This window comes from Cibotium barometz, chromosome 41 (assembly GCF_041138505.1).
Source record: "Cibotium barometz isolate CiBa-2024 chromosome 41, ASM4113850v1, whole genome shotgun sequence".
Lineage (NCBI taxonomy): Eukaryota > Viridiplantae > Streptophyta > Polypodiopsida > Cyatheales > Cibotiaceae > Cibotium > Cibotium barometz.
Genome location: NC_141086.1, coordinates 45449734 through 45463589, shown reverse-complemented (window position 1 = coordinate 45463589; position 13856 = coordinate 45449734). Strand labels below are relative to the sequence as shown.

Here is a 13856-nt window from a genome sequence, read left to right as displayed (position 1 = left end):
ACCAATCCCGCTCATCAGAGGGAGAGCGGCAAGCAATGGTATCAGCCTCGCCGCCACCATCATCAAGAAAGCAAGAGACCCCTTCTGTAACTTTTACTCGCCACTACCTGCTGCAGACCCTGCTTCCCCCAGCTGGGGCCGCCCTCGCGTACGGCCTCTCCCTCCAAGCGGCTCAGGCAACTCCCTTCTCTCTTTCTAGCTTAATATGTGTGCTTTTCAAATTGACTATCCTTTGGGTTTTTTTTTGCTTAGGACTGAAATTTGCTCACTTTTAGATTGCAGGCAGGGCTTGCCGTGTTTCCTGTGCAACTTTCGGATGGAGCTCCTTACTAGGCTGCCTTGCTGTTTCTTGGAGCTCACTAGCAGCAGGTCAGGTACTTTGCCCTTGCCTTCTCTCCCCACGTCATCTTTTTTTGTTTTTTTTTTTGGTTTTTTTTGGGGTTTTTTTTTGGGGTCCCCAAGAAAAGATCCTTCAATTAGTAGGAAAAGAGAAGCGTCCATAATGTATACAAAACATCACAAGAGAAGGGGACCTCCCTGTGAGGGCAAAAGGACTAGATGTACGAGAGATTAGAGCCAAACAACACAGCATGAAATAGGTGAGTCTATATATAACGGTGAGTGAACATATGTACAAGAGGCCTCTGATGTGAGATGACTCTGAGTAGAAGAAGACCAGTGCAGAAGCAAAGATGATGTTGGAGTTGAAGCACGGTCGGTAACGAAGGCTCATGTCAATGTGAGGCAAAGGCACTCCGTGAGGAGGTCGGTGTCGAAGGCTCGCATCGGTGGATGCAGAGGCACTCCGAGGTCATAGCATGTAGCAAAAGGGATACAGACTCTGGTGACGGGTGCTGTGGTACTTGAGTGGTGATGAAGAGCAGAGAGGGATGCCGTCTCGAGTGGTGCAAGATCTGGTGACAAGGGTGTTGCAATACTTGAGGGGTGGTGAGGAGCAGAGAGGGCTGCCGTCCCAAGTGGTAGTGGTGCAAGCTCTGGTGACAAGGGTGCTGCAATACCTGAGTGATGGTGAGGAGCGGAGAGGGCTGCCGTCCCGATGATGTGAGATGGTGAGCAGAGAGTGGGCTGTTGTCCCAAGGTAAAATGTAGAAGAAAGACGACAATGAATTGTAGCAGAGAGTGGGCTGCTGTCCCAAGGGATATAGTGATTATAAAACACTGAGGTACTGTACTATGTAGCAGAGAGTGGGCTGCTGTCCTGTGAACTGAAGATAAAAACGCTGATGTGCTGAATGTAGCAGAGAGGGCTGCTGTCCCATGAGCTGAAGACAAAAACGCTGAGGTGCTGTATGTGTAGCAGAGAGGGCTGCTGTCCCATGAGTTGAAGATAAAATGATGGTATGCTCTACTGAAGCAGAGAGGGCTGCTGTCCCATGAACTGATACGAAACGCTAATGTGCTGGAGATGGCAGGCGAGGATGATGAAGCAGATGCAGATGCAGTGCAGGCAACGGCAGCATATCACGTGGTACCTGATATATCTATGAAGTACGAGAGAATGAATGAAGAGGTAATCCTATATATAGTCAAGTGGACTGCTGGTCGGTCAGCAGCAAGACACAAAAAGATGGAAAAAATCTAATAAACCTAGAATAATCCAGATAGTTCCCCTTTTTAGGGTTGGACAAATGCCATTTTCAGACAGTCCATCTCAAGCCAAAAGGGGGACCATGAGAGAAGATGGAGGATGCCAGGGTCCCACATTGACACGCTGGTAGAAGGAATGTATCCCCCTGTGGAAACAAAGTTTGATAAAGTTAGAGAAGGCGAGCGTGATGGCAAAGGTAGTGAAGGTGAGTTGATGTAGATGGGTTGATCGTCTCCCAAGGTAAGATCTTGAATGGGGCTCTCCTCTGAGGAAGAAATTCCATTCCCTGTGTGATCCAGATGAGAGTTTGGAGAATCAACTTCTGGTGAGAAAAATTGGTCCTCCAGAAGTGCGGGTAGACGATCCATGCTGTGTGCTCTCGAGGTCTTTAATCCCTTTGCTCACAATAGCTCTGATACCATGTGAGGGCAAAAGGATGAAAGGACTAGATGTACGAGAGATCAAAGCAAAACAACTCAGCATGAAATAGGTGAGTGAGTCTATATATAATGGTGAGTGAACATATGTACAAGAGTCCTCTGATGTGAGGTGACTTTTGTTAGAAGTTATCTCCTGTCTTTCTGTAGACACCAGGGCCTTTGTTGTGGGTGTACCCGCCCTTGTATGTGTTTTCTCATTTTTTCCCACTGTCCGTATTTTTTCTCCATTTTTTCTCTATTTTTCTTGGCATGGGAGGCTGCCCTGTGATGGCAGGAGGACTCAGTTTGCTGGCCGACTGCATCAATATGCTTGTGTTCACATTGTGGAGCTTGCCGACTGGTCTGGATAGGTCGTGGACCTTTTATGCTAGCCGATTGCTATGTGCAGGTCGTGGGCTCCTTTGGTGTCTAGTTGGCTGTCCTTGATGTAGGCCGATTGCATGCTTGGAGCCATATAAAATGGCCCCACAACCCCTTGCCATAATTGTATCATTTCGAGATCTTCTTTGTGTCATGGTTGTCACGGTACAAAAATACGATACCGTACGGGAATTTTTGGTATGATATGAAATTTTCGAATACCGTACGATACGATACCAGACGGGAATTCTTGGTACGATATGAAATTTTCGGATACCGTACGATAAAATACGGTTTTTATTTTTTACACTTACAACCTATGGAGCTTCAAGCTTGAATGTGAGGGAAGGTTGGGAGGGGAGGAGTCTATAGTGCTTGAGGAGCCAGAACATGGATATGTGTCTCTCCCAGTTGGATCTCCCGATTGTCTCCAAAAAAGAACCCGGATGGGTAATGCAATACCAAAGGTCTTCCAGTGTAGCGTTTATGACTAAGGGACCGTCCTTGCACAAATACGAGCAGTGCATCTAGGGTGATAAGTTTAGGGACTCCTCTCTAGATCAAAATGGCCATGTCCAAATCTTCTCCCTCGTACATAACTTGAGAATCTAATTGTCTAGCCTACCTATACCAGGGATCTCCAAGTGACGTAGCAAGATTCTCTCATCCTACCAATCAAGTGTACACTACCAATCTACCTCGCCAGATTTTTTAGGTCTCTCAACAACCCCATATGGAATACTGAGTGGACATGAAAGTTACGAAGTATTGCGAGCATTTGGGATCTTTGTTAAGCAGGGTTTCTATATTTTTTAAAAGCATTTGGATTTTTTTTTCAAGGAAAAAAAAAATTTGGGGAAAAAAAATTTGTACCGTACGATATCGTACGGTATCGTACCGTACGAACCCATTCGTACCGGTATGAGAAACAACTATGCTTTGTGTATATAGAGCAAAGTTACATGCCTCTCTCTCTCTCTCTCTCTCTCTCTCTCTCGTGCTGTTGTTTTCTGCATTGCGTTTGCTCTTGTATTCCCAGATCTGGTCATCGTCTCCGCTGTGCATTTTGACATGGTATCAGAGCCCTAGGCTCTTGATAGTTCTTGGGATTTGTGTGAGCAAGAGGGGGACTGTTGTGTTGCTGATTCGTGGACTGTACGAGACTGTTTGGGAAGAGGAGAAGCAAGAGGACGGCGGGCTGATTTGCTGGACAACCACTTGTAGGTGCAAGTTCTTCTTTGTTCCCACCCACCCACCCATCTTTTTTCAGAGTACATCCCCGCAATGGCAGATCTGTTAGAGATGGCCGAGAGGCATGTGAAGATCCCTACACTCCCCACGTTCCCGGTGGAACGTCAGTTGGACGGGAACAACTACGACATATGGAAGGTTATGATGGAATCTGTTCTGGAGTCTTATGACCTTGCTGATTTCATCTTTGTTGGGGTTCCATGGCCAGAAGTAGAGGAAGGGGAGTTACCGTCGATCCACAAGGACCGGGAGACACAGGCACAGATGTGGGATCGTGTCAATGCCAGGGTCCGTTCATTTATCTTCCTTAACTGCACACCGCAGGTAATCAATCATGTAAAGCATATGACGCTGGTCAGAGGTATATGGCAGCCATTGGCTTCTCTTTACAACAGGGTATCGCCCATGAAGAGGATTTCCTTGGAAGTATAGATGCGGGTTATGAGCCCTGCAAAGTCGTTGACGATGTGGGAGCATATTAACAAGCTCCAGGCTCTTCAACAGGAAGTTCTTCAGGCTGGGAAGGAGATATCGTCAGAGGACATGGCCATAACGTTGTTGTCGCACTTGCCCTCTCAGTACTCGGCATTTTACTCGTCTTTGATTACCAGTGGCAGGCTCAGCACCATCACGTGGGAGGAGCTTGTGCCCATGGTCTTGGACCAAGAGAAACGATTCACGAACCCTCCTCAGGGTGGAGGTTCGGAGGCCGTAACTGGCCAACGGTCGAAAGGCCGTAACTCGGCCAAAGGGAAGGCTTCATCGGAGAAGTCTTCTGAGAAGAAGTCCATCGCTGACCGCGAGAAACTAAAGGCAGAGAGGACCTGTAATGATTGTGGCGAGAAAGGCCACTATTGGAGGCAGTGTTCCAAGCGGAAGACCGAGAAGGGTGATGATTCCTCAGGAGCAATCATGAAGACTCCGGCTTTTGTGCACCTGGAGGTGATGAACACTGATGTTTCATTTTCTTCAGGCAGGGAGGAGGTTGGAGGATTCTCCGCAACGGATACTCGGGAGTGGATTCTAGACAGTGGTGCTTCCAGGCACATGACTCCTTCCTGTTCCGATTTACAAGATCTCTGCAGGTATTCTGGTCACATTCTTACTGGGGATACATCCACTATCCCAGTTCACAGTGAGGGCAGGTTGGAGATAGTTCCCGATGGCAGAGGGGGAAAGCATTCCTCCCAGGTGTTGCATGTTCCGTCACTTGGTTTTCATCTGTTGGCAGTGCATCAGGTTTGCAAGATTGGCGTACAGGTGGAGTTTGATGAGCATTTTGTTGCTCTCCGGGACAAGGCAACAGGCCATGTAGTTTGGAAAGGCGGAGTGGAGAATGGACTTTACAAGCTTTCAGCACTCTCTCTCCCAGGTCCTTAGGTTTGTGATGAGTGGCAGTCTGGTAATGGCCACCTAAGTGTGGATACGCTGTAGGTGGAGGCTTTCCGGGACCAGATGGTGGATAGCTTGCCAGTTGATGGCAGCAGTTGGCAGGAACTTTCCAGTACTGATACCGGTGGTTCTTGTGTTCGTCAGTCAGAGGAAACTGAACAGGTAACTTATGCTCTGATGTCTTGTAGTCTTCGGGACAAAGAAACTCATGTAGCTGAGGATGTTCTTTCTAGGGGGACCTCTCGGAAAGCCAGGCAGGTGGCAGTCGATTACTTGCAGAAGGAGGTGGATTCTCCAAGCTTTGTGGTTCCGGATTCAGAGGGGGTGGTTGATAGGTTCCATAAGGCCTTGCGTGGTCTTCAACAGGTTTCCAGGACTTGGCTTTGCACCGTAACAGGTGTTGATCCTTGTGAGCAGTGTGATGCCTCTTTGACTCGGAAGCAGAATGGTTCATTGATTTGGTTGATGGACACCAGATTGGACGTGAGCTTCTTGATGAGGTAGTTGAGCTCATGGTTGCAGATGACTCTTTGGGAGGCAGGAATGCTTATCTTGTGGTTTGTGCGGCATGCGAAGGATCATGGACTCTTTTACACAGGAGGGGGATTGATGGATGGAGTCCGACTCCACGGTTGGAGTGACTCAGATTGGGGAGGAGATATGGACACGAGGAGATTTACTTTAGGCCTAGGAGCAGTTTTATGGAGCAGTAAGAGGCAGTCAGCTTTTGCCTTGTCATTGACAGAGGCAGAGTATCGGGCTGCTTGTGATGCTGCTTGTGAGGTGGTGAGGTTGCAGAGGTTGCATTGCAGGATTGGGCTTCCACTGGAGGAACCCATGGTCATCCAGAGGCACTTTGTTCGTGAATAGATCGTTGCTTATGACATCTTGCTAGAGTTCTTTTCGATGGAGGATAGTGCGGTGGACCTCTTCACGAAGTCGCTATCTCAGGATTTGCTCAGGCGGCACCCCAACTCCGTGTGGTTGGTTTCACAGCCAGGAGCTGAGAGGGCGTGTTAGAAGCCATGTCCTGTCTTTCTGTAGAAACCAGGGCCTTTGTTGTGGGTGTGCCCGCCCTTGTAGGTGTTTTCTCATTTTTCCCCACTCTCCGTATTTTTTTCCCATTTTTTCCCTATTTTTCTTGGCATGGGAGGCTGCCCTGTGATGGCAGGAGGACCCAGTTGCTGGCGGACTGCATCAGTATGCTTGTGTTCACACTGTGGAGCTGGCCGACTGGTCTGCACAGGTCGTGGACCTTTTATGCTGGCCGACTGCTGTGTGCAGGTCGTGGGCTCCTTTGGTGTCTAGTCGGCTGTCCCTGATGGAGGCCGACTGCATGCTTGGGGCCATATAAAGTGGCCCCACAGCCCCTTGCCATTATTGTATCATTCGGGGATCTTCTTTGCGTATATAGAGCAGAGTTACACGCCTCTATCTTTCTCTCTCTCTTGTGCTGTTGTTTTTTGCATTGCGTTTGCTCGTGTTCCCAGATCTGGTCATCATCTTCGCTGCGCATTCTGACAACTTTGAGTAGAAGAAGACCAGTGCAGAAGCAAAGACGATGTCGGAGCTGAAGTACGGTCGGTAACGAAGGCTCGCATCGATGTGAGGCGAAGGCACTCTGTGAGGTGGTCGGTGTCGAAGGCTTGCGTCGGTGGATGCAGAGGTACTCCGAGGTCGTAGTGTGCAGCGGAAGGGATGCAGACTCTAGTGACAAGGGTGCTGCGGTACCTGAGCGGTGATGAAGAGCAGAGAGGGTTGCCGTCCTGAGTGGTGCAAGCTCTGGTGACAAGAGTGTTGCTTGAGGGGTGGTGAGGGGCAGAGAGGGCCGCCATCCCGAGTGGTAAGTGGTGCAAGCTTTGGTGACAAGGGTGCTGCAATACGTGAGTGATGGTGAGGAGCAGAGAGGGCTGCCGTCCCGAGTGGTGTTGATGGTGAAGATGAGCAGAGAGGGCTACTGTCCCGATGATGTGAGATGGTGAGCAGAGAGTGGGCTGCTGTCCCAAGGTAAATTGTAGAAGAAAGACGATGATGAACTGTAGCAGAGAGTGGGCTGCTGTCCCATGAACCAAAGATAAAAACGCTGATGTGCTGTATGTAGCAGAGAGGGCTGCTGTCCCATCATCCATGAGCTGAAGATAAAACGATGGTATGCTTTACTGTAGCAGAGAGGGCTGCTGGTCCCATGAACTGATATGAAACACTAATGTGCTGGAGATGGCAGGCGAGGATGATGAGGCAGATGCAGTGCAGGCGCCGGCAGCAGCAACAGCAACAGCAGCATATCATGTGGTACCTGATGTGTCTATGAAGTGGTACGAGAGAATGAATGAAGAGGTAATGCTATATATAGTCAAGTGGACTGCTGGTCGGCCAGGCCAGAGGCTGTCGGCCAGCAGCAAGACAGAAAAAGATGGAAAAAATCTAATAATCCTAGAATAATCCAAATAAATCCCCTTTTTAGGGCTGGACAGAATGCCATTTTCAGACACTCCCTCCATGGCTGGCTGGAGGTTACATTCGGTAGGTGTTTGGGAAAAAACACACTGTAATACCACTCGAAGTTGGGGTCCCCTCGAGAAAGGAAGAGACTCGGGATTTAAGGGTGGAAGAAGGCGGCTTGGCTCTATTGCACACTCTCTAAGTCGCTTGTTAGACGCTCCAGGCATCCACAAAGGTTGTGGATGAGGTCCATTCAATTCAAGTGGATGGTTTATAGCCTCTTTGTACTCCATGCACACTGGGTGTGCCAGGCTGTGATGCAGCTAGTGAGAGTTCCCACCTTTGATCATCGCCTGTCTGCGAGGCCCATGGAGTCATCATGGCCGAGGCAGCTTTGGGTTGGATGGTTGTACCACAAGGATCATCTATGCGTAGCCATGGGCGGTAATTTCCACTTGGTGCTTTTGTAGGAAGCACAAATGTTCTAGTCTCCGGAAAGTGTGGTGAGGGCCAACACTAGAGAAGTTGTCTCGACTCTTCTTTTGGCGTCACATGAAGCAAGATGTGCATCATTATGTATGGTTATGCCAAGTCTGTCAGAAGTCTAAGGAAGGCGATCGGCAAGCTTAGTTGTTGATAGGTTTAGTTAGTACACACCTTATCCCCCGTGAAGTTGGATGTAGATGCTCAAGAGGTGGCTAGGCTTTTCATGTGCAAGGTGCTCCGCTTGCATTGACTTCTGAAGAGGATTGTCTCCGATAGGGATCCAAAATTTACAAGAGCGTTTTGGAAAGCCTTGTTTTATGGTTTGGAGACAAAGTTACAATTCAGTACCATGTTCCATCCTTAGATAGATGGTCAGACATAAAGCATGAACAAAACTATGATCACTATGCTTTGGTATTGGGAGTATTAGACCCTTTGGGAGAAGTTTTTACCATTGGTGGAGCATGCCATCCATGACACCGTGTTGGTATCGACAAAGAAGACTCTCTTTGAGGTCATATACGGCTGCCCAACAATCAATCTAATGACTAGAGCTCTTGAGACCTCCACAAGACATTATAGTGCAAATTTTGTGGTTCAGGACATGAACCAGATGCTGCGACAAGTTCGGGAAGAAATATGGAAGGCACAGATGAGGCAAGTCTGGGAAGATGACAAGCATCATTGGTATGACATCTTCAAGGAAGGAGATTGGGATTGTTTGAAGACCTAGAATCAAAGGCTCAAGTAGTTCAAGAGCATTTTGTCCAAACTGACTTTGAAGAAGAAAGGTCCGTTCAAGATTCTTAAGAAGCTCAGTGATGTAGTCTTCAAGTTGCAGTTAACGAGCAATTGGAAGATGCATTTGGTGTCCCATTTGAGCAACCTTGTGGAGTACCTGTTGGACTGTGTTCATCTCCAGCATTTATTTCGTTTATTGCACCATTTATGCAACATATTTTTTTGATGTATTTTACTTTGTCGTGGGTATTTTTCCCACATTTTTAGGCACTTTTCCTAGTCGCAGGTATTTTCACCAATCGTGGGTTTCTTTTGTTGGCTGACTTGGCTATTTGTGTTGTGTACAAGACCAGGCTTTTTGCCATTTAATTCATTCATCATTTTGCTCAAGTGTTGGTTTATATTTTGGCCTTTTGTAGACGTTAATATAACTCTCTCTCTCTCTCTCTCTCTCTCTCTCCTCCATGTCTCACTCTATGAAGCACCATGTAATCTCAGCATGGTATAAGAGCCACCCTATCCACACCTCACTTGTGTCAACGACGCAAAAGAATCTTCATTGGCATCGAGGGAGACTCTTCTTCCTCAACTTCTAGTCCTTTTTTATTTGAGTCAAGGGTTCTCTGCTCGGGATGTCTCCCAAAATATGAATAATTTGTAGTCAAGGGTTCTCTGCCCAAGATGTCTCCCAAAATTTGAATATTTTGGTTTCTTTTTGTAATACTCCATCATGTCCTCTTTACCTTGCTTAGAGCACGGTAGGGGGAGTAGGGGGGAGGGGGGGTTGCTTTGGTATGCTGATGTAGGTTGTCTTCGTCTCCCGAGGCAAGACCTGCCCTCGGAGTCTTTTGCAAAGATCATGCTTGTTAAGTTTTTTGAGCCATGCTTGTTGAGCCTTTGAGCCTTTGAGCCATGGTTACTAGCCTTTGAGTTTGAAGCGTGGACCATGTCTTGTTTCTTTGCTAGTGTTCGAGTACAGGGACTATTGAAGGCTATCCCAGAAATTACCTCCATCACTCCGAAGGGGGTTTTGTTGGGTATTTCGGAGTCTAGTAGTGTGTCCATTGGTGTGAGCACCTTCTTAGGGTGTGAACATCCCTTATGAAGGTGTAGGTCAAAAGATGAGGCTTGATGCCTAGCAATCTCTCTCTCTCTCTCTCTCTCTCTCTCTCTCTCTCTCTTTGAAGCACCATGTAATCTCAACACAAAAAACAATAAAATATCTTGAAGTGTGGGCTCTGTGGCACGCGTGTGCCCGCGCGTGCATGCACACACACCCACACACACACATAATATGAGGTTGGAGTTCAGGTGCCACCCTGTGCTTCCTTTTGGTCCCAAGCAGGTGATAGGGGGAGGAGGTGGGGGGGACTGCATGCAGAGAGGGGTAGGCTTGTTTGCTTGATCTCGCTACTGTGACGCTCACCATTCTAAGCTGATTATCTTTAGGAGTGGCATGCTTTGACAATGGTTTTCCCCATTTTATCTTGCTTATCATTGATGGACACTCCTCCTTCCATAGAAAAAGGGATGCTGCAGGTGATTAGGGAGGAAAGCGGGGGATAGAGCACCCGTGCGCCCGGGGTGTGTGTGTGTGTGTGTGTGTGTGTGTGGTGTGTGTGCAGTGCGAAGCAAGCGATGAGGGCATGAAAAGGCAGGGGAGAGGGCAGCGCGAAGTGCGGGGAGGGTTGGGGGGGGTGGTCTACTGGTCTGCACGCAGAGGGGGGTAGGCTTGTGTGCTTGATCTCGCTACTGTGATGCTCACCATTCTAAGCTGATTATGTTTAGGAGTGGCATGCTTTGACAATGGTTTCCCCCATTTATCCTAGCCAATCATGTACCTCCTCCTTTCATAGAAAAATGGATGCTGCAGGTGGAAGATGATTAATGTAACATCTAATTTTTACTCTTTGATACAAGTAACATGCATGGTGAATACATGAACGGCATATTTTCATTACCAATTATATTTATAACTTGAAGATCATCGATTTGGATATGTTATTTAGAATCTTATTTGCTTCATTGGTGTGACTAAATCAGTATCCTTTGAATATTCAGGTGTCGTTTGCTATTCGAAAGTATTTGACACACGGTCCTGGCAGACCTGAAGACTTCATCATCCTCCAAGAAGATGCAGCCTTTACAATGATTTCTGGTCTGGTGGCCTTCAAGGTACATACCCTAACATGAGCTATTTTTGATAGTATAAAGGGTTTTACTGCTTTTGAATCAGTTGTGTACTCTTTTCCAGCCATACAGCAACCATCTTGAAGGACATTGAATCCTTAGCCTATGCATATATGGTTTAATATAAATAACCTTCTTGAAAGACTCTTTCAAGTATAGCTTATCTTATATGTCCTAGAATTGACCCACATTTATCATGCTAGTATGCAACATGCCTCAAAAGCATCTCTATAGAGTAGATTAGGAAAAGTAATAGGCCATTGCGAGCCCTAAGTGAACATGCGCCAGGCAGTCAGCACTAGGGTAGTGTAGGAGAGAAATCAATGCTTTGAAGCTTTGGCCTATGGGAATGATCAGGCTGGGAATATTGGAGCATAGCATGGGCACCGGATCTAGTCAAAATTTGACAGCACTTGGACAGCCCTACAGCAGCCTGGCCAGGTGCTCAAGGTCAGGCCTGGGCTCGGCTATGTGAAAAGGATCTTTATTAAAAACCATTTTCACAGTCCACTTCAGCCTGGGATATTTGCAACTTGTCCTACATGGCAAGCTTGCTAGCCTTGGCTTTGTTAAGAGCTTAAAACTGACCTCAACAAGCCGACCAGCATGCTTGTGGAGGCGGTGGATTTGAAGGGCGGGGATCCCTTTAGATAGGGCTTCATAAGCCAAGTTTTTCATTCTCATATAAGTAAAGAAAATACTTGGCAAAGGGAAACGAGGAAGAGGGGGGGTGGGGGTGGGGGGGATGTGTCCTGGACATTGGGACCGAGTGTTGGTGTTGTGTGGAATAGTTTCTTTATAACGGTTCAACTAAGGAAAACCCATTTGGCATGACTAAGCGACACAATTGTTAGAAGCCAACCACTTGTTTCATGCCACCAAAGAGGTGATAGAGGAAGCTCACACGGTGGCCAATGGGAGATGACTTTTCAGTCACGGTGGTCGGCAATGACACTAAATGCACAGTATAAGAAAACGTTAGTCTCTCTATTCTTTTTAATGAAGGTACAACAAAACAGCTTGCAGTTGTGTGTAGGTCCTTGATCTTTGCACATACCTCTTATCAGATGTGGCTATCATTGACAAAGGTATGACTGTCCACATTGACAAGATCAAAGACAAGGTAATTGCCAGAGGCATCAGAAAGCAACTTTCTTTTGAGCGTTGTACTGTTGTAGCACATGCTAATGTAGACTCTAGCAGACTGGTCATGCATGGTTTGAGCACTTAGTATCACTACTCCTGCTGAGTTGCTGAGACACGAGCGTTGTGCTTTCACAGCACATGCTGATGTAGACTCTAGCAGACTCGGTTTGAATGCGTTACGCTCTTTTCTGTAAGGAGCCAAACTTGCGTGCTAGACAAAGGTCATGGTCTTCCACATGAGTTATCAGAGTCTTTAAAAATACACTTTCACATTTGATCACACATGGCTGCATTTTTCTTTCCTGCATGAGCTGCGTTTTGGCTGCATTCTTCTTTACTACATGGGCTACGTCTTATACTTCTTTCATGAAGCAATTCATGTGGTCTTCATTGAATACCTTCAAATGCATGACTTGTGGGACCTTCGACACCACATATGTAATCCAGGGCACTACAACGCCCATTGTTGAAACTTTGGATCTTCTTTAGGATCATGGACTTCATCGATAGTATCTCCCTTGAAAAATATGCATGACCTCCAAGTTACATTGGCTTGGAAACGACGACGCAAAAGGATCTTCATTGGCATCGAGGGAAGACTCTTCTTCCTCAACTTCTAGTCCTTTTTTATTTGAGTCGAGGGTTCTTTGCCTGGGATAATATCCTTGGTATCATTGTACCACTCATGGTCCCATAGACCCTTGAGGTCTTTTGTTGACTTTAATTTCTTTCTTTCTCTCTCTCTTATGATATCAAATATGACTACACTGGCTTACTCTCTTGTCACGTGCATCCCGCACTTGGATGCCACATACACATATTTGAACAAGAAGGTGCAGGACCTGGAGTGGAAATTGGTCCCGTGTGCACCCAATCCGGGATGAGTCAGCCAAGTTTCCACTCTATGTGTCAAGGTCGGGTGTGCATTGTCGTGCACATGAAGCAGTGAAACTTCGCGGCGGCGGGTGCCCAGGGGACTAGGCCTTTGACACACTCGTTGATACCATCAATGCATATTAAAACACTTAAACATGGCCACAGCCTTAACACATATCCATCATCACTTTGCATAAAACATAAAAGATGGACAAAACATCCACAAATGCTGAAAATGGAGCTTGCACACGTGACACCGCATAGAGGCCGGAATGGGCCGACCCTCCCCTTGGAGTATTTTATTACTACCCAAGGAGCATAATATCATGTACAAGCTTTAAGGGCCTTACTCTCCCCATGGGAGATGCCGAATTATCCAAATACGAATGCCATAAAACAGCCCAACACGAGGCAACCAAGCCGGAACATAGGCTGTAGAAATGCTGAGCCAACAATATAATCCATATATCTCCGTGTGGGTACTGATTCTTCCCCAAAAACCACGGGTCTTCATGCAATAGAAAGGGTACAGCAAGTACAACTCTCCATTCAGTCGGTATAGCAGGTACAATGGCTGGTACAGCCAGTAAAGTGGTTGGTATGGCAGGTACAGTGGTTGTTACAGTCGGTACGGTGGTTGGTACAGCAGGTACAGCAAGTACAGAAGTTGGTACAGTCGGTACAATGGATGGTATAGCAAGTACAGAAGTTGGTACAGCCAGTACAAGGGCTAGTACAGCAAGTACAGCAAGTACAAATGTTGGTACAACAAGTACAATGGCTAGAAATCATAATAAATGATTAAATACCCTTGCCTTCAGTATTTCTTTGCGATGGAAGCCTCCAAAACAGTCCCCAACAGCCGGTATTCTTCATGGGCAGCCTTCAAGAGAGAGAGAAAGAGAGTAGCCATCATTAGGGCA

General features: G+C 47.0%; 1 protein-coding gene across 2 annotated transcripts in view; it reads left to right on the top strand.

Annotated features, from left to right (window-relative positions):
* The window catches only part of LOC147614997 (uncharacterized), a 45522-nt gene that overhangs the window by 171 nt on the left and 31495 nt on the right, over positions 1-13856 (top strand). The window contains exons 1-3 of one of the 2 annotated variants that reach the window (XM_086780275.1): positions 1-176; positions 276-374; positions 10783-10896. The exon at positions 1-176 is cut by the window's left edge and continues 171 nt beyond it. In XM_086780275.1, the coding sequence (XP_086636401.1) occupies positions 36-176; positions 276-374; positions 10783-10896 (354 nt within the window). In that variant the 5' untranslated portion in view covers positions 1-35. Of the gene's footprint in view, positions 177-275; positions 375-10764; positions 10897-13856 lie in introns of both variants that reach the window. The other variant, XM_086780274.1, reaches the window with a different exon arrangement.